At 39.2% G+C, this 22031-nt stretch overlaps 1 protein-coding gene across 2 annotated transcripts in view; it reads right to left on the reverse strand.

Annotated features, from left to right (window-relative positions):
- The window catches only part of ADAM9 (ADAM metallopeptidase domain 9), a 103163-nt gene that overhangs the window by 75632 nt on the left and 5500 nt on the right, over positions 1-22031 (reverse strand). For both annotated transcript variants that reach the window (XM_060136455.1, XM_060136454.1), the window contains exons 2-3: positions 17216-17313; positions 14598-14656 (exon numbers count right to left, since the gene is read on the reverse strand). In XM_060136455.1, coding sequence (XP_059992438.1) covers positions 14598-14656; positions 17216-17313 — 157 coding nt within the window. The remainder of the gene's footprint in view (positions 1-14597; positions 14657-17215; positions 17314-22031) is intronic.

Below are 22031 nucleotides of genomic sequence, written 5' to 3' on the forward strand. Positions count from 1 at the left end.
GGGCAAAATCTGTGTCAGCTGTTAGAGGAACCAATCATTGCTGATTCCTGAAGCTTCCTTCCATGTTAAGGTAGACTGATAGTGGAAACCACACGTGCAAAATAGGGTTAGCTTTGTCAATGAAAAGATATCCAGTGATGCTTGTTGAAGATGGTAAGGCAGACTTTATTATCGATATAAGTATAGGAACCACTGCAAAGGGATTTTACAGGGCGGTGGGGAGAAAGACCAGGCTCAACTCCAAATACAGCACGGGGAAGTGGGAATTTATAACCAAGGAGCATGGTGAGGGTCAGTGGATGGAAAATTACTATGAGGAAACAACAGGGGTGAGGGACATTCTGGCTAAACTAACCTAACAGATTCTTGCTGAGGACAGGCCAGGGTGATCAGACATCACTGGGCGGGGAAGGGGAGTGGAAGATAAAGAACCTGATCAGACATCCAGAATGATCAGATATGGGGGGGAGGGGGAAGTTCTTGCTAAAACTAGATTTTACAACAAACTACACTGCTGGACCTAGGAGAAGGTTCAGGAACCTGACTAAAGTTTGGTCAAGTAAAGAATCTTTATTAGTCTCCCTGCTTGTTCAAGGAAAGAAAAGACATTCTTCTTTCCTCTGAATAATACAAGTCCATTTCCTCATTCAGTTGTCTTTTGTTCATTACAGACCAGCTGAATCATCTATTGGAACCTGATAGTAGAGGATATTTGCTGGGTGGTGCTGGCAGTCAGGCATTTAATGAGGGGAGTTGCTATGAAAAATAAAAGAAAAACAAAGATTAGTAGTTAGAAACCCAGTTTCTAAGTCCAGGAGGAAGCCATCAAGATTTTTTAGACTTGAGCTTAGAGCATCTTCAGGTGTTAGACTGAGGTTGGCACTGGCCACCTGACACATTTTCCTAGTTTGCAGTTTCAGTGTCACTGGTGATAGCATCAGGTATTCTGATGAATTTCCTGAGAGGTCCACACAGCAGGAGGCATGAAGCTCGCCCATACATGATCTATTGTAATCATTTTTTTTTGAAGTTTCTATCAAGTCTTCCAGCTGCAGCTTACAGAGTTTCAGGAAAAGGGCAGTTTTAGTTGTCAATGATTCCAAGTCAGAAAGGACAAAATTTGGAAATGTGAACTTAGAGAGTTGTAGCCAGATACAGGAGGAAACTAGAAGAATTCAGGATTTGGTAAAGCTGGCAAAATGTGCAAGATGAAAGCAGCAACAGTTCACTATAGTTTTCCATTGAAACAAACAAAAAAGCACATTCTCTCTACAGTCACACCCATTTCTGTGAAAGATAAAGTAAGACTAATTTGTTTGCAAGGAAGTTTGGTCTCATTAAATTTGGCCTGGTTATTTACATAAGTACAGCAAAAACAGTGATTGACCACATAGTACCTTGTTTGAGTTTGCTTTGCTGGAGCATTCCCTCTCAAGGCTAAGAAGCCAAGTCAAAAACTTGCCACCAGATCTGACTGCAATACCTATAGATTTGGGTGAATTCCTCTCTTCTGAAGGTTCCCCAAACATCCTGAGGTTCCTGGGCCTGCCAGAAGTGACCTTCCTTACTCACCTGTAAGGCAGGAAACCCTGTAAGCCAGGAACAGGATGGTTCTTCCAAGGGGAGCTGTATAAACATTGCCTTCTTAAAGTCAACCTTAGATCCTTAGAGCTATCTGGTCATATCTGATTCAGTACACATCATTCCCAAATATGACATTACAATCAAAGTCTTGGTAATATAAGAAAGGTTTCCAATTGCTTTGTGTTACAAGGAGGATAGATTTTGACTGAACTTATGCAAATAACTATACTGCCGTGAATATAAGATGCGTTAACACATCAAATAAACCTGATTAGTTCAACATCTCTCTTTTCATAAGGAGACAAATCCTTTGAGATTTTCCAAGGGCCATTTTGGAAATATCAAAGTTAGTTTGGGGTCAAAGAGACTCCACTTAGAATTTGATTTGGGGAAATTGTCAAAAATGCCAAAAGGTTTGAACACTTGACTAAATTGGATCACAGGTGTCACTGTGAAACAACACTTAGCTGTCCATTTAACCAAAGTCACAATTAAAAGATTTCAAAGGCACATACAGAAAGTTACCCAGTTATTAAAAAAAAAAAAAAAACTCTTAGCTTTCTTAATATTGAGAAGATCTGATTTTCTGAAATAATCAAAGACCTGATAAACACAAGACACACTGGAAATTATCTTAAAACACAAAATCTTATCCTCCCAAGCTGATTACTTAAGTAAAGAAAACAACCTTTTTTTACCATTTCCTATTAAGAGGAAACCAATAATCTAAGAAAACCTTGTGTTTTAACAGAGAAAGAAAACCAAATTCTGGTTTTGTATCAGTGTACTATTAATACTAAGGCAAATTAAACAAACAAACCAAAAAACCTTACAAATAAATCCATCCAATAGTAGCCAGTTTTGACCACACAAGGAAAGATTCCTTTTCCAAGGTCCCTTTTCCACAAACTTTCTTTAGAAATTTTCTTACATCACTCAGTTTTTGTCCTACATTTTTCTTCTTTCTCATTCTGGAACAACCATTCATTCTACTTTGGGACAAAATTATCCTCTCTTACCCTTAGCAAAACATATCTTTCATACCCTTCCTTATCAAAAATACACCTTATATTTTCCTTGTATACCGTTTGTTTTCTTTACCCTTATTATTCCTAGTGGTTTCATTTATTTATATTGATTAGATTTTTTAATCATTAGTAACTCTAATTTTCAGTAAAAACTAGGAAGCAGGCAATTGCAAACTGTCTGCTACATACTATCATTCTGTAATAATGAATACATTATTTCATAATTTCTAGAGATGTGTCTTTTTCACAGTACAATTCCTCATGCTTACTAACAGACCTAAATATATTTAGCTTCTCTATACCATATGAAAACAAGATGCCAAAAGTAAATAAAATTAAATTTCTCTTCGGCAATTAATATTTCAATATTTTATCTTATTTGGAAATTATGTAGTCAATGATTACCCATCTTTGACTTAACTTCGTATAGCTTTAAGGTTTCAAGTTATGAAAAAAATGTTTGAAACTATTTTTCAGGAGGCATAAAACATAATTACCATTGAAAAGTTCATTTATAAACTTTTAGTCCACTTACATCTATTTAATTTACTTGTTCTGAACAATTATACTTGAATTACTCATGAAAATTTCATGAGCCATTAATTAAACAAAGCTAGCCATCCATCATCTAGAGTTGTTTTTCTTGTTGACAATCACGCAAGTATCAAAAAAAAAAATCACAAAAGCGAAGAACAAAAAATTATATATTTATGGTTCTTGCCTCTTTTTTTTTAACTGCCATGCTTGACATCAAGCAATTCCTTTTTATTATACATTTTGTCCTAAGGGTTGATTTATAATTTATAATCTTAAATATCTGGTAGAGATAACATAAGCTTATTTGAATAGTAAACATAGGTGGCAAAAATTGCATATCTGCATTACATATTTAAAGCCGACAGCCCTGAAGTTGTCAATTTATCAACAACTGTATCAACAATATAAGAACTAGCAAAAAGATTATTCAAGATCATGTGAACTTAAAAACACTTGGGTTAGTTTCTGTATTCCTGAGAGTTTTAAGAACATAATTTATCTAAGTGCTCATTTATCTCTAAACCAATTTGAATAGAACTCTTTAAGGGATTTTATAAATTAATGTGATAATACCATCCAGAGGTAGGAAACTATCACACACCTATAACATACATATATATAGAAATACATAAACATACAGACACAAATAGAGAACTTAAGAGTTTTCATTTTAAAATTTTAGCCGTGAGTCAGTAAAACAGCAATACAATCTTATTTGTTTATCTCCACTTCGTATTTTCATCTGAATTGTCTCTGGCAAATAAAACAAGTTAAGGTCACCTGCCTACCAATACTTCTGGAGGAGACTTTTAAGATCTTCTCTTGCCGTGATACGTAATCTTCCTTTGCTGTGGTCTAAATTTTAGGCAACAGACTGAAGAGACATCTAACTGCTGTCTGGATGTTTCCAAAGCCCATGTGAGTGGACAAATCATTCAGTTCTATTTCCAAATAGCCTTTTGTTCTTCTTTTCAGACTCAGGTAGCTGCTTTCAAGGCTACCTGAGTTTCTTGAGAGCCCCCGACGGACGGCAAGGGACCAAAAATGGAAGTGGCTGTGGGGAGCTGAGGGGCTGCAGTGGGAGGGGAAAGTCTGATGGGTGTGCACAGATGGATGGAGGAGGTGGCGGTTTGAAGTGGGACATATCAAAGGATCCAAGGGAACTGGGGGGAAGATTGATGGTGGTAAGAGGAGGACGGAGGAGCAGAAGCAACAGGGAGGGAGCAGTATTAGAGCAGTCAATCTGGGGAGATCTCAAGTTTCCAAAAGACGCCAACAAAGTTCCAAATTATCCTCAGCAAAACATGCCAACAAGAACAGAAGCAGACAGAGCTGGCATAGCAGAGAGTCAGCAGGATGTGAGAAGAGGTGGTTTAGTTGGCTGAGAAGTTCCAATGGGAGAAGCCAGATCCAAAAGAGAGAACAGAGACTTCACACAGAGTCAGGAGGAAAGAAGCTCCAGCCCAGGACACCAGGGAGTAATCCCCATTCAGAACACGGAGCCAGGAAGACCTTCCAGCCCAGGAGGTACCTGTCGAAAGAAGCCTGGGACTCTAACCCAGCTTCAGAGGGTATACCCAAAACCGTAAAAATCAAGTCAGCTTCAATGGATGTTTGTCTGGAGCAATGGTTCAGGAGTCAGAGTCACCAATGGATCCCCGATCAGTCAGTCAGGACTGAAGACAAGGGCTTCACGGTGCATACTTAGGGTCCAGAGTGAGAGGTCGGGGGGTCCAGTGATGAATCTGATCCTATACGAGTCATGGCGCCATGACTGTCAAAGAAAAAAATATTCAGTGACACGTGTTAAAGATGGTGAGGCTAACCTTATTCAGGACCACTGTAATGGCATTTTACAGTGAGGGACAGAGATCAGGCTCAACTCCAAGCACAGCATGGGCAGGTGGGAATTTGTACCCAATGAGCAGGGTGGGGGTCAGTGGATGGAAAATTACTAAGATGAAACACCACGGTGAAGGAAGCTCTGGCTAAACAGACTCACGGATTCTTACTGAAGACAGGCCACGGTGACCAGACATCACCCGAGGGGATGGCGGAAGATGAGGAATTTGATCAGATGTTGAGGGTGGGGGGTTCTTGCTAAACTCACTTAGCAGGGTTCTTGCTAAAACTGGATTTTCCAAGGAAGTGTAGACATGCACCCAGGGGAAAGTTCAGTAGCCTGACCAAAGTCTGGTCAAGCAAAGGACCTGTGTCATTTGCAGCAGCAATGGAGCAGCAGTATACTCATCTCCAAGGCTTATGGACAAGGCATGGATGCAGGGTGCCAGCTAGTGGTTTATGAAGTAACCCTTAACCTTCTAAACTCCAGGCTCAGACTGTCTAGACTGTTTAAGAGATGGAGAGATCAACGGTTTACGTGCAGTTTAATCAGTTACACAGCCTGACTTTAGCCACGTGACCAATATAGTATAAAAGACCCCTTCGGTAAACATGATGCTTGTTTACCCTGAAAAGATGATGCTTCAGTCATATCTCAGTGGTTTGTAATCTGAAGACAAAGCACATCTGTGCAACTGAAAAAGGACCCTGGGGGGCTCTGTCTGGAAGTGTTCAAACTCCTTGACGATCTCCTCTGCTTTCTTTGTCCTGATGTCCTGTACCCTTTACCTTTATGAAAGTCTCCTTGAGTGAGCTTCGGAGTAGCCCGTGGAGTTTTGAGTCCTTTCCATTATCCAACCCTGTTCAGTCACTGCCCTGTCTCTCCCCTTTCTCCCCAACACATACACACTCTTTGCTCCCTCTGGTGGTGAATTTAAAAAGAATAAACTGGAGATGGTACTCGGCTTTGCTCTGCCCTTCCTCTTCCTTGGAAGTCACTGCCTGCCAGTGGGAGCACAGATTCTGCCACGCTCCTCCAGGAGCAGCCCTGCCACCGTGCAGGCTGACGTGAGTGGATGAATCTGCCTAATCCGGGGTTCAGGACTGGCAGGTCCATCAGGCTCTCATTCTATGGTAAATCCTCTAACCCAGCCCTCATCAATAATAAAAGTGGTATTTTGACCTCCTATCTAACTCACCCTTTTAGTTTATGTTTAAAGTTGTTGAGCACAGGCAGAGAAAAGGTGGCCCCACAACCCACAGTCCCTGCCAAATAACCCAGCAGAAGTAATTATGTCCATCCCTCTGCAAGGAGGCTTCGTATCTTTCAGCAAGGGATTCATGACCAAAAAAGGTTAAGACTGCCATTGTAGAAGCCCTGGGAGGAAAAAAATAAGCGCTCACTCAAACAGAGTCCCCCGTTCATTGATAGCCATAATAATAGGCTATCTACCCTAACTCTTTTTCGCTAGTGATCATTAGCTTTGATGACTGCCTTTCAAAGATATTCAAAGACCTGGCTCCTCTTAACAAATGCCTGGAAAAGTACATTTGCCCACTAATTCAAGAAGCATAGGGGGGACCTTCAAGATGGTGGAGGAGTAAGACGTGGAGATCACCTTCCTCCCCACAAATACATCAGAAATACGTCTACATGTGGAACAACTCCTACAGAACACGTACTGAACGCTGGCAGAAGATCTCAGACTTCCCAAAAGGCAAGAAACTCCCCACGTACCTGGGTAGGGCAAAAGAAAAAAGAATAAACAGAGACAAAAGGATAGGGACGGGACCTGCACCTCTGGGAAGGAGCTGTGAAGGAGGAAAAGTTTCCACACACTAGGAAGCCTCTTCACTGGTAGAGATGAAGCTTCAGAGCTATGGAGGAGAGCGCAACAACAGGGGTGCAGAGGGCAAAGCGGAGAGATTCACGCACAGAGGATCAGTGCCAACCGGCACTCACCAGGCCGAGAGGCTTTTCTGCTCGCCTGCCGGGGCAGGTGGCGGCTGGGAGCTGAGGCTCGGGCTTCAGAGGTCAGATCCCAGGGAGAGGACTGGGGTTGGCTGCCTGAACACAGCCTGAAGGGGTTAGTGCGCCACAGCTAGCCGGGAGGGAGTCCGGGAAAAGGTCTGGACCTGCCTAAGAGGCAAGAGACCATTGTTTCGGGGTGTGCGAGGAGAGGGGATTCAGAGCACTGCCTAAACGAGCTCCAGAGATGGGCGCGAGCCGCGGCTATCAGCTTGGACCCCAGAGATGGGCATGAAACGCTAATGCTGCTGCTGCCGCCACCAAGAAGCCTGTGTGCGAGCACAGGTCACTATCCACACGCCCCCAAGGAGCCTGTGCAGCCCGCCACTGCCAGGGTCCCATGATCCAGGGACAACTTCCCCAGGAGAACACACGGCATGCCCCAGGCTGTTGCAACGTCACGTCGGCCTCTGCCACCACAGGCTCGCCCCGCATTCCAATTATAACTACTGTACCCCTCCCACCCACCCCCACCTGAATGAGCAAGAGCCCCCTAAACAGCCGCTGCTTTAACCCCCTCCTGTCTGGGTGGGAACAGATGCCTGGGAGCAACCTACACACAGAGGCGGGACCAAAACCAAAGCTGAACCCATGAGCTGTGTGAACAAAGAAGAGAAAAGGAAATTTCTTTGTGCAGCCTCAGGAACAGCAGATTAAATCCCCACAATCAACTTGATATACCCTGCATCTGTGGAATACCTGAATAGACAACGATCATCCCAAAATTGTGGCGGTGCACTTTGGGAGCAACTGTAGACTTGGGGTTTGCTGTCTGCGATTGACTTCTTTCCGATTTTTATGTTTATCTCAGCTTACTGTTTAGCATTCGTTATCATTGGTGAATCTGTTTATTCGTTTGGTTGCTCTTTTCTTTTTTTTTTAAACTATTATTATTTTTTACAATAATTTTTTTAAATTATTATTTATTTAATTTTTATTTTTTCTCCCTTTTCTTCTGAGCCGTGTGGCTGACAGGGTCTTGGTGCTCCAGCCTGATGTCAGGCCTGAGCCTCTGGGTGGGAGAGGCAAATTCAGGACACTGAACCACAAGAGACCTCCCAGCCCCACATCATATCAAATGGCGAGAGCTCTCCCAGAGATCTCCGTCTCAATGCTATGACCCAGCTCCACCCAACAGCCAGTAAACTCCAGTGCTGGACGCCCCATGCCAAACAACTAGCAAGACAGGAACGCAACCCCACCCATTAGCAGAGAGGCTGCCTAAAATCCTACTAAGTTCACAGACACCCCAAAACACGCCACCGGACGAGGTGCTGCCCACCAGAAAGACAAGATACAGCCCAACCCACCAGAACACAGGCACCAGTCCCCTCCACCAGGAAGCCTACACAACCCACTGAACCAACCTCACCCACTGGGGGCAGGAAACAAAAGCAACAGGAATTATGAGCCTGGAGCCTGAAAAAAGGAGACCCCAAACACAGTAAGTTAAACAACATAAGACATAGAAAGGAGCAGCAGAAGGAGGAGCAAGCTAAAACCCCACCAGACCAAACACATGAAGAGGAAATAGGCAGTCTACGGGAAAAATAATTCAGAGTAATGATAGTAAAGGTGATCCAAAATCTTGGAAATAGAATGGAGAAAATACAAGAAACGTTTAACAAGGACTTAGAAGAACTAAAGAGCAAACAAACAATGATGAGCAACACAATAAATGAAATTAAAAATTCTCTGCAAGGAATCAATAGCAGAATAACTGAGGCAGAAGAACGGATACGTGACCTGGAAGATAATATAGTGGAAATAACTGCCAAGGAGCAGAATAAAGAAAAAAGAATGAAAAGAATTGAGGAGAGTCTCAGAGGCCTCTGAGACGACATTAAAGGCACCAACATTTGAATTATAGGGGTCCCAGAAGAAAAAGAGAAAAAGAAAGGGTCTGAGAAAATATTTGAAGAGATTATAGTTGAAAACTTCCCTAACGTGGGAAAGGAAATAGGCAATCAAGTCCAGGAAGCTCAGAGAGTCCCATACAGGATAAATCCAAGGAGAAAAATGCCAAGACACATATTAATCACACTAACAAAAATTAAATACAAAGAAAAAATATTAAAAGCAGCAAGGGAAAAGCAACAAATAACATACAAGGGAATCCCCATAAGGTTAACAGCTGATCTTTAGCAGAAACTCTGCAAGCCAGAAGGGAGGGGCAGGACATACTTAAAGTGACGAAAGGGAAAAATCTACAACCAAGATTGCTCTACACAGCAAGGATCTCATTCAGATTCAACAGACAAATTAAAACCTTTACAGACAAGCAAAATCTAAGAGTATTCAGCACCACCAAAGTAACTTTACAACAAATGCTAAAGGAACTTTTCTAGGCAGGAAACACAAGAGAAGGAAAAGACCTATCAAAACAAACCCAAAACAATGAAGAAAATGATAATAGGAACATACATATTGATAATTATTTTAAATGTAAATGGATTAAATGCTCCAACCAAAAGACATACACTGGCTTAATGGATACAAAAACAAGACCCGTACATATGCTGTCTACAAGAGACCCACTTCATACCTAGGGACACATACAGACTGAAAGTGAGGGGATGGAAAAGGATATTCCATGCAAATGGAAATCAAAAGAAAGCTGGAGTAGCAATTCTCATATCAGACAAAATAGACTTTAAAATAAAGACTATTACAAGAGACAAAGAAGGACACTACATAATGATCAAGGGATCAATCCAAGAAGAAGATATAACAATTGTCAATATTTATGCACCCCACATAGGAGCACCTCAATACAGAAGGCAAATGCTAACGGCCATAAAAGAGGAAATCAACAGTAACACAATAATAGTAGGGGACTTTAACACCCCACTTTCACCAATGGACAGATTATCCAAAATGAGAATAAATTAAGGAAACACAAACTTTAAATGACACATTAAACAAGATGGACTTAATTGATATTTATAGGACATTTCATCCAGAAAAATCAGAATACACTTTCTTCTCAAGTGCTCATGGAACATTCTCCAGGATAAATCATATCTTGGGTCACAAATCAACCCTTGGTAAATTTAAGAATATTGAAATCATATGAAGTATCTTTTGCAAGCACAATGCTATGAGACTAGATATCAATTACAGGAAAAAATCTGTAAAAAAATACCAAACACATGGAGGCTAAACAATACATTACTAAATAACCAAGAGATCACTGAAGAAATCAAAGAGGAAATCAACAACTACCTAGACAAAAATGACAATGAAAACACGACGACCCAAAACCTATGGGATGCAGCAAAAGCAGTTCTAAGAGGGAAGTTTATGGCAATACAATCCTACCTCAAGAAACAAGAAAAATCTCAAATAAACAACCTAACCATACACCTAAAACAATTAGAGAAAGAAGAACAAAAAAAATCCCTAAGTTAGCAGAAGGGAAGAAATCATAAAGATCAGATGAGAAATAAATGAAAAAGCAATGAAGGAAATGATAGCAAAGATCAATAAAACTCAAAGCTGGTTCTTTGAGAAGATAAACAAAATTGATAAATCACTAGACACACTCTCCAAGAAAAAAAGGGACAAGACTCAAATCAACAGAATTAGAAATAAAAAAGGAGAAGTAACAACAGACACTGCAGAAATACAAAGGATCATGAGAGATTACTGCAAGCAACTATATGCCAATAAGGTGACAACCTGGAAAAAATGGACAAATTCTTAGAAAAGCACAACCTTCTGAGACTGAACAGGGAAGAAATAGAAAATATAAACAGAACAATCACAAGCACTGAAATTGAAACTGTGATTAGAAATTTTCCAACAAACAAGAGCCCAGGACCAGATGGCTCCACAGGTGAATTCTATCAAATATTTAGAGAAGAGCTAACACCCATCCTTCTCAAACTCTTCCAAAATATGCCAGAGGGAGGAACACTCCCCAACTCATTCTACGAGGCCACCATCACCCTGATACCAAAACCAGACAAAGATGTCACAAAGAAAGAAAACTACAGGCCAATATCACTGAGGAACATAGATGCAGAAATCCTCAACAAAATACTAACAAACAGAATCCAACAGAACACTAAAAGGATCATACACCATGATCAAGTGGGGTTTATCCCAGGAAGGATACTTCAATATACGCAAATCAATCAATGTGACAAACCATATTAACAAACTGAAGGAGAAAAACCATATGATCATCTCAATAGATGCAGAAAAAACTTCTGACAAAATTGAACACCTATTTATGATAAAAACCCTCCAGAAGGTAGGCATAGAGGGAACTTACCTCAATATAATAAAGGCCATATATGACAAACCCACAGCCAACATCGTTCTCAATGGTGAAAAACTGAAACCATTTCCTCTAAGAACAGGGACAAGACAAGGTTGTCCACTCTCACCATCGTTATTCAACACAGTTTTGGAAGTTTTAGCCACAGCAATCAGAGACGAAAAAGAAATAAAAGGAATCCAAGGTGGAAAAGAAGATGTAAAGCTATCACTGTTTGCAGACGACATGATACTATACATAGAGAATCCTAAAGATGTCACCAGAAAACTACTAGAGTTAATCAATGAATTTGGTAAAGTAGCAGGATACAAAATTGATGCACAGAAATATCTTGCATTCCTATACACTAATGATGAAAAATCTGAAAGAGAAATTAAAGAAACACTCCCATTTACCATTGCAACAAAAAGAATAATAAACCTAGGAATAAACCTACCTAAGGAGACAAAAGACCAGTATGCAGAAAACTATAAGACACGGATGAAAGAAATTAAAGACGATACCAACAGATGGAGAGATATACCATGTTCTTGGATTGGAAGAATCAACATTGTGAAAATGACTCTACTACCCAAAGCAATCTACAGATTCAATGCAATCCCTATCAAACTACCAATGGCATTTTTTCACAGAACTAGAACTAAAAATTTCACAATTTGTATGGAAACACAAAAGACCCCGAATAGCCAAAGCAATCTTGAGAAAGAAAAGCAGAGCTGGAGGAATCAGGCTCCCTGACTTCAGACAATACTACAAAGCTACAGTACTCAAGACAGTATGGTACTGGCACAAAAACAGAAATATAGATTAATGGAACAGGATAGAAAGCCCAGAGATAAACCCACGCCCATATGGTCACCTTATTTTTGATAAAGGAGGCAAGAATATACAATGGAGAGAAGACAGCCTCTTCAATAAGTGGTGCTGGGTAAAATGGACAGCTACATGTAAAAGAATGAAATTAGAACACTTCTTAACACCATACACAAAAATAAATTCAAAATGGATTAAAGACCTAAATGTAAGGCCAGACACCATAAAACTCTTAGAGGAAAACATAGGCAGAACACTCTATGACATAAATCACAGCAAGATCCTTTTTGACCTACAGAAATGGAAATAAAACAAAAATAAACAAATGGGACCAAATGAAACTTAAAAGCTTTTGCACAGCAAAGGAAACCATAAACAAGACGAAAAGACAACCCTCAGAATGGGAGAAAATATTTGCAAATGAAGCAACTGACTAAGGATTAATCTCCAAAATTTACAAGTAGCTCATGCAGCTCAATCAAAAAAACAAACAACCTGGGCTTCCCTGGTGGCGCAGTGGTTGAGAGATCGCCTGCCGATGCAGGGGACAAGCTTTCATGCCCCGGTCCGGGAAGATCCCACATGCCACAGAGCAGCTGGGCCCGTGAGCCATGGCCACTGAGCCTGCGCATCCAGAGTCTGTCCTCCGCAACAGGAGAGGCCACAACAGTGAGAGGCCCGCTTACCACAAACAAACAACTCAATCTAAAAATGGGCAGACCTAAATAGACATTTCTCCAAAGAAGGTATACAGACTGCCAACAAACACATGAAAGGATGCTCAACATCACTAATCATTAGAGAAATGCAAATCAAAACTACAATGAGGTATCACCTCACACCAGTCAGAATGGCCATCATCAAAAATATCTACAAACAATAAATGCTGGAGAGGGTGTGGAGAAAAGGGAACCCTCTTGCACTGTTGGTGGGAATGTAAAATGATAGAGCCACTATGGAGAACAGTATGGAGGTTCCTTAAAAAACTAAAAATAGAATTACCATATGATCCAGCAATCCCACTACTGGGCATATACCCTGAGAAATCCATAATTCAAAAAGAGTCATGTACCACAATGTTCATTGCAGCTCTATTTACAATAGCCAGGACATGGAAGCAACCTAAGTGTCCATCGACAGATGAATGGATAAAGAAGATGTGGCACATATACACAATGGAATATTACTCAGCCATACAAAGAAATGAAACTGAGTTATTTGTAGTGAGGTGGATGGACCTAGAGTCTGTTATACAGAGTGAAATAAGTCAGAAAGAGAAAAACAAATGCCGTATGCTAATACATATATATATGGAATCTAAAAAAAAAAAATGGTTCTGATGAACCTAGGGGCAGGACAGGAATAAAGACACAGACGTAGAGAATGGACTTGAGGACACGGGGAGGGGGAAGGGTAAGCTGAGACGAAGTGAGAGAGTGGCATGGACATATATACACTACCAAATGTAAAACAGATAGCTAGTGGGAAGCAGCCGCATAGCACAGGGAGATCAGCTCGGTGCTCTGTGGCCACCTAGACGGTGGGAGGGACACGCAAGAGGGAGGGTTTATGGGGATATATGTATACATATAGCTGATTCACTTTGTTATACAGCAGAAACAAACACAACATTGTAAAGCAATTATACTCTAACAAAGATGTTACAAAAAAGAAAAGAAAAGAAAAAAAGAGCATAGGAATGCAGACCAGACATCGCACATGTATATACATCACTAGCCTTACTGAGGTGGGATCAGGTGAAAACATGACAAAATGAGAAGAGATTAAAAAGGGGGGTGAGAGACCACTGCTATGGACTGAATGTTTTGTCCCCCTCCCAAAATCCTTATGTTGAAGCCCTAACCCCCAGAGTGGCTGTATTTGGAGATGTGGCCACCTAAGGAAGTTATGGTTAAATGAGATCATAAGGCGGACCCCGGAGCCAACAGGATTAGCGTCCTCACAAGAAGAGAAGCCAGAGAGCTCGCTCATCCATCTACCCCGCTTCCTGTGCACACAGGCCAAGGAGAGGTCATATGAGCACTGGCCAGAAGGTGGCCATCTGCAACCCAAGAAGAGAGCCCTCACCAGACACTAACCCTGCTGGCACCTTGATCTTGGACTTCCAGTCCTGTGAGAAAATACATGTCTGTTGTTTACATCTGTAGTACTTTGCTGTGGCAGCTCTAGCAGACTGATAAAACTACTAAAGACTTCTTTACCCCCTGCTCAGCTGTTTCTTGGGCCGATCATGATTTTAAAGTTTTCTTAAATACAACTTTCTCTTCCTTTAATTTAGATGTATTTTCCTTTGCTCTAATGTCAATGGAAATGCAAAATAGTATGGCTTTTTCCACACATCTACTCTTATTATTCTCACCTTTTTATCAATCTACTAAGCAATATCTAACTAGAAAAGATACCCATATAGCACTGAAAAAAAAATTACTGAAAAGCCAAAGTAAATTAAATTTCTTACTTATTCCTTTCCAAGTGAATAATATGCTCTTTTCCTTCAGCTTGAATGACATAAGATACCTAAATGCACAAAGGAGAAAAGAACAATAAAACACTATCTTCTAAATAACTTTTCAACAACAGAAATTCCATCCTGAATGAAAATAACTTGGTACTGACTAGAACTATTTTATGAAAGAACCTTAAATATACTCGTAAATCATAAAAATATACTCTGATCATCCCTACCTTCCTTTAATAAACTACTGTGGAAAACAACCTGCATGTTTATCTAAACTCTTCTTAAATTCATTTATAATTGAGCTATAACTTAAGGGATTATTTTTACTAAGTCCATCCCTGTATTACCTATAATATAAAGTAGTTCTTCCTTTTGTTTTAAATGAAATGAACCTCTTAGTTTCAAAAGATATTCCCTCGTTCTGGTTAGACGAAATTAATAGCCTTTTATGATTTTATATCTTCACATGGCTCAACACATTTCATCGCTTCTAAACAGACTTTCCCCCTCACGTGAACACCTTTGAAATCCGGATACATCATACAGAGGCAGAGCAGTCTAACTGGTAGCACTCTGTTCCTTTCTTAATTAGTGGTACATTAAATAACAGTGTGATGAGGCAACTTACACTTACACATCCTCAGCTTGTGGGATCCTCTTCTCTACCTCAAACGCTAAAATAACTTGCCCAGTGACTCACTGTTTCATTAGCAAGAAGCACTTTAATGTGATCTCTAGAACCAGGGGATTCAACTTTGCCATAATTCTAATAAAAAAGACAGTCATGGAGGGACTCAACAAATAATAATAGTATCAGGAGTGTCCTCTTATTCTCCCTACTGTTTCTGGACTCTAAGTGAATGTTTTGCCAAGAAACAGCAGGATCTCCTTTCCTAGGGCACTTCAACATCTGACTTCTAAGGCCAAGACTGAGATCCAGGTCCTGGGGTTCTGCTTCCACATCCTGTGTGGGGACCTCAGGACTCTGCCATCTACCTCTCTCTCCACTGAGGCATCAAAAATACCAAGCTCCTTCCAACGCCACAGTTTTGGAGTGTGCGTTTCTATCCTTTCTGCTCTTGGACAAACATAGGACGTAAAAACATCACTGTCATATCCTCTGAGAAGAATTCTGAGAATCTGAGAATTGTTTTGTGATATTACATTCTTCCCCCAAACAGCTGCCTGGGTTGCTCATTCCCTTCCTTCTGGTCTTTGCTCTGCTCCAGGGTTACCTTCTTAGTAAAGTCTTCCCGGGCTGTCCTATTAAAAAACACAAACCGTCCTACCCCCTCACCCCCACCCCCAATTCCAACATTCCCAACCCCCTCCCTGCTTTAATTTTCCCCAGAACACTTCTTACCATCTTAAGTAATCTCTATTATTAATCTATATTGCTTATTTGTCTCCTCCTCTCCTCCCACAAGAATGGAAGCTCCACAGGGGCATGGAGTTTGTTTTGTTCACTGCCATATCCCCAGTGCTTAAACAGTGCTTCCACGTCTTCCCCAAATATTTATCAGGGTGCATGCAGGACATTTACTACAATCCCAAGTATCTATGTGTGCAGTGTTGATAAAGGTCATCAGAGACACGATAAAGTAGAAAACATCGTCCCTGTGCTGCTAAGTGAAGAAAAGGGGAAAAATAACAATGAAAACACAAATTAATTCTACTCTAAAGGCAAAACAAAAATCAAAGAGTAGAATGTCCGGTTCAAAACAAGGAAAAATTATAAACTGTTCCACTGGAAGGAGATCTTAGAGTCATTTATTCCTTACTTATAAAGAAGTAAATGAAGACGAATGATCTACCCAATTCGTGGTAGCACCCAGAGGGAGGGCTAAAGCTAAAAGCTCCTGACGCTAACTCCAATGTTCTCTTCACTATGCCTAGTCCCTAAACAATGGACAAGCTGCCTTATCGTTAGAAATATATCGGCAATTCAGAGGTAATAAGCTAAACTCTCTATCCTTCATCACCTGTTACTGTTAAACTATAATAAAGTTAAATTATACTTCTATAAAGTTGAAGGGTTTGCAAAGTCAGTTGATATCCAAATATATTATTTCTGAGCTTTACAGTAAGAGAAAAATAGTATAAAAATTAATTTTTGTGCATTGGTTACCCTGTTAGCATATTATGTTTCTTCTGATATGGAGATAAAACTCACTTTTGAGCAAACATTCCCAGATATGAAATACATGCATATAACACACTACTATTCTCCAGTGTCAGTAAAGATACAGCATGTAGTACTCTACCTGTCACACACTGACAGAGAGGTGAATTCTTATTCTTATAACAAGACCACTGTAACCATCACCAGTCAGGTAAGGGTCAGAAATCTATGTAACCAGCATCCTACCCTGGTCATAGAATTTTACTTAACTGACTATTTCATCCTCTTATGTTTCAAGTTGATTATTTTGTCTTTAAAAAAAAAAAAAAAGCTACTAAGGATCAGTATGTCACTTTACTAGAATAATGTCCAATGGACACCAGTGCCGTAATCACTGGCTGACATTACTCACTGAACCAATCACTCCTGAAAATAACACCCTGTCTTAAAAAAAGGGAAATTTAAATACATATATATTTCTCAAGAGATAACTTACCTGCTCTGAGTAGGGCCTAGGGGCTTCTCTTCTTTCTCTAGTTAATCTCCAAGGAGTTATTATTTCATAAGAAGAGAGATGGGAGGTCTGTTGAAAGCCTACAGAAAAGGGAATAACAAACATTATATAACAACTGAACCTGAAAAACTACATGTCCTAAAATACAATGGAAATCAAAAGCTGAATGTTCAATTCATAGAAAAATCATCTGATGTTCCCACACTAAAATATATATAGTTTTATACAACGTTTTATAGGAAAATAGCAATATACTAGATAAGTATGAGGGGGAAGAAATGTATTTCTTAAAAAAGGATGTCGGCCTTTATCCAAACAGTATATACACAGCAATCATTTTCAAACAATTTTTAGCTATAAACCCTAATCCCTTGTCTTAAAAGAAATCTTAAGGCATAAACACAAGGAAAAAACTGCTCCAGTGGGGAAATGGAGGGAAGGCATCTAGAACCTGGCACCGTTTACTACTGTCTCTTTTCCCACCCTCACCCAACATGAATGATACCCTGAGATGGTACGAGGATACTTACAATACGGCCAAGGACAATAAGAGGGAAAAGTTACTTTTAATGCCTGATGGATTAACTCTAATAAATACATACCTAACAATGTAGCAATTATCTCCACTGAAATTACTGCCACTAATCTGTCCTAAAAAGTTGAATAGATAAAATGTATTAAAAATAAAGTACTCAGAACCATCATGCAAGACTTCCTCCCAATTCCAATCCTGTATAGCTCATTACACAGTGGAGTCACATCTGAGTGGGGCCTGGGTTCTAAACTTATCACTTGAGAGGGGAGAGGGATAAACTAGGAGTGTGGGATTCACAGATACACACCACTATATGTAAAACAGATAAACAACAGGGACCTACTGAAAAGAACCTGAAAAAGAATGAATATATGTATATGTATAACTGAATCACTTTGCTGTACACCTGAAACTAACACAACATTGTAGATCAACTATAATTCAATAAAATTTAAAAAAAAAAAAACCAAGGACCTACCATATAGCACAGGGAACTATATTCAATATCTTATAATAATCTATACTGGAAAATAATCTTTAAAAAAAAAAAATATATATATATATATAAAAAACTGAATCACTTTGCTGTACACTTGAAACCAATACAATATTGTAAATCAACTATACCTCAATGAAAAAAAATAAGTAAATCTACCTAAAAAAATTAAAATGAAAATAAATAAGTAAATAAAACAATGAGCAGAAAGCCATGTTGATTCATTGCATTGAAGCAGTCAAGCAGGATTTATGTATAAATACAAAGTTTTATTGTTAGGTTTCCATTTTGTATTTTTGAAATTATCAAAGGTATTAAATAATCATATATTATTTAAAAAATAAGATAACTAGAAAAAAAGTAAAGTCATCACTTAAGCAAAATTTGGGTATAATTAAAATGGCCCATTCAAATCCCTTAGGAAGGCACACCCCATGTTGGCATCTGATACAGTCTCTCAATACATCCAACACATCTCTTCTTCCTCCAGCATAACTGCCAATGATGGCATGTCAGTTTGTTCAGAGAACTTGACGAAGTAGATGGTCACCATCTAAGGACCACGGATGAAAAACCTCTATCTCTATATATCTCCATATACCAAAACCACATTTGTTATGAGGAGGCTTGAGAATGGCATACACAAACAGAAACACTGAGGGAAGAACAGATTCACAGCTTCTACTCAGTGGGGATCAATTCAGGAAATAAATTCATTAAGTAGAATTTCTTGAAAAAATAAATGTCATGAAAAGGAGGAAGAGGGGACCATTATAAATTAAAAGAGCCATATAACCAAATGCAATATCTGGACCTATCTGGATCCTAATTAAAATAAATTAACAGAAAAAAAAAATTCTGAGACAACCAGGGAAATTTTATAGATATGTAATCTGTATAGATATGTGATGATCTTGAGGAATTAGTATTAATTTTTTAAGTGTAATAAGCATATTGTGGGTAATGTTTTCTTTAAAAGTCCTTATGTCATAGAGATTCATTCTGAATATTCAAGGGCAACATGATATGACATCCAGGATTCGCATCAAAATAATCCAGTGTGCGTTTGAGGGATGAGATATATGAAACTATATTAAAACTGGGTAATGGGTACAGAGGAGTTCATTACTCTTTGCTCTACTGTTTTGTATGTTTAAAATTTTCAATAGTAAAATAATTATTTTTTAAGTAGTTATCTATAGGGAGTGGGATGAGAGGAGAGACTTTTCACTTTATAAGCTCTGTATTATTTATAGTGTCTATGAAACATTACAATTATAACATATATCATATATATGAGACTATAAGATGTGTCATAACAAACATGTAAGTATCATAAGTAAATGTACCAAACTTGTTTAAAGCAGCTACCACGATGGAATAGAACCAGAGAGTAATGAGATAAGGACTCGGACTTTATTTCCTGTACTCATGCATGTCCGTATTGTTTGAATTTGTTTTTATAATGAGTATTTTGAAACCCCAAATTACCATTGAAATTAAAAGGGGGAAAAAGGAGTGTTTCTTCAATTAAAAAAGAAAAGCACAAACTATTTAAAGTACTGATTATCTACTATCTCAACACCTCCTGTCTTCCCATCAGCCTCATTAACCTCGCATCCAGACTATGATACCGTCTCACTCCCGCTCTCTCCTCTCCTTTGGATCCAAGTTCATTCACTCCTTAATTGCCTTATGCCTCTCAGATTTCTCAAATGCAAATTAAAATGAAGCATCTTCACCTAACCTTCCACAAGCTAACACTGTACATAAAAATGTCTATAACCTTGTCTAGTTTGGAATTTTTAAAGATACAATGTAAACAGGAAAATATAAATTAAATCTCATTCAGTACAACATGTCATACTAACACTCTGCAAACTCTTTACCCATCAACCCCTTAAATCTTATTAGGCATAACATACCATCTAAATGGGGCTTCACGTCATTACATAAAAATACCAGAAATAGACTCCAATACTCACAAAAGCAACCAGGGGCTGGCTGATCTAAGGCATACTTACGACATACTATGATAAAATATCCTTCAGATATTTGGAGTTGCCAAATGGGAGCCGTGTCAAAAGAAATCTGTGGCCTTGATAGAAGCAGGCTTCAAATCACTAAGTAGAAATATCCTTCATCCTAAATTAACTGAGGTACAGGACTATTTCCTCACCCAGAATAAACCTTTCAAGGACCTTCAGTTTTCTCAAATTCCTAAAAACACAAATTTCAATATTATCCTTAATATTTTTCTTTTAGATCATGGTAATTTGTTCAACTACTAAGACAGTCACTCTAAAAGTAATGGCAGGAACAGATGGCAGGAATAAATGCTTTCAGTGAGTTACAGAGGAGAAGCTCTGTGTGATAAAAAAAAGTCAATCATCCTGTGCATTTATATGCAACTTCCTATGATTCTATAATTATTTCAAAATAAAAGATTTCTTAAGTAAATCCTTACAGGCAGGGATTAAAATGTTAATAGGCTCAGGCAACTCTTATACTAGAAGCTAAACAATATGCAACTAAACTGAAATCTTTTCATCACAACTCAGAAGCAAACATCACAGAGAAAAAGAAATGCGTCAGAAAAGACAACTACAAATGAGCAGGCACATATTTAAAGAGCTCTCATTTTGAAACATGTTAAGTGACTTTATAAGGTCACATAGCTAGTTTCAGGCCAGGACTGAAGCTATGGATCTTTTACGAAGATGGTTAGAGAAGAATGAAAGTCCAATAAAGGAATATAAGACACATTCTACCCTTTCTCCCATTTTAATGCACAATTCTTGTTTTGAAAAAAAAATTAAAATGAACCTTTTATTTTTTAAAGGCTTTCAAAATTATACTGCCCCAAAATAACTTCTATTTACATATAAGAGCTGTTATTCTGATACTGACTTCTTGGTTTTAAAATCCAAGGATCCACTTTCTGAATGCCATAGGAGTTCCAAAACATCATAAGAAATGCACATATTTTGGTTATGTCATTGAAAAACAATATACACTGGTTGTATGAAACCCCTTCTTCCTGTATTTTTTCAACATTCCTTCATCCCTAGTCCTGGCTTATTTTTATTCTTTTTCCTGTTCATACCTTGCATAGATTTTCCCCAAATTCCTTTTATTTTTTGTTTTTAATTCCAAATAGTAGCACTTGCTCGTGGGAATCTAGAGATCAAGTTTCCCATGTCACTATAGAGGACGTGCATCAACAGTATTTGTACTATAAAGCTTCAGCCTCAGCACTATTGACATTTGAGGCCAGAAAATTCTTTGCTGTGGGTGTTTTTCTGTGCAATGTAGGATAGTTAGGAGCATCCCTGACCTCTACCCACCACTGGCCAGAAGCACCACCAGTGTGACAACTAAAACTATCTTCCAGATGCCTTCTGGGGGCAAAATCACCCCCCCTGAAAACCACTGGTATAGAGTTCACAATGAAAACTAAAATCTTAATACAATCAGCTCCATGGAAAATACAAACTATTTTATCAGAATTTGATGCACACCATCAAAAGTCACATTACTAGAAAACATGGGCTGGAGATAAAAGTAAGAGTTGAGGGCTTCCCTGGTGGTGCAGTGGTTAAGAATCCGCCTGCCAACGCAGGAGACATGGGTTCCAGCCCTAGTCCGGGAAGATCCCACACGCCACGGAGCACCTAAGCCCGTGTGCCACAACTTCTGAGCCTGAGCTCTAGAGCCTGCGAGCCACAACTACCAAGCCCGCGCACCACAACTACTGAAGCCCACGC

Source organism: Lagenorhynchus albirostris, chromosome 21, assembly GCF_949774975.1.
Source record: "Lagenorhynchus albirostris chromosome 21, mLagAlb1.1, whole genome shotgun sequence".
NCBI classification, from domain to species: Eukaryota; Metazoa; Chordata; class Mammalia; order Artiodactyla; family Delphinidae; genus Lagenorhynchus; species Lagenorhynchus albirostris.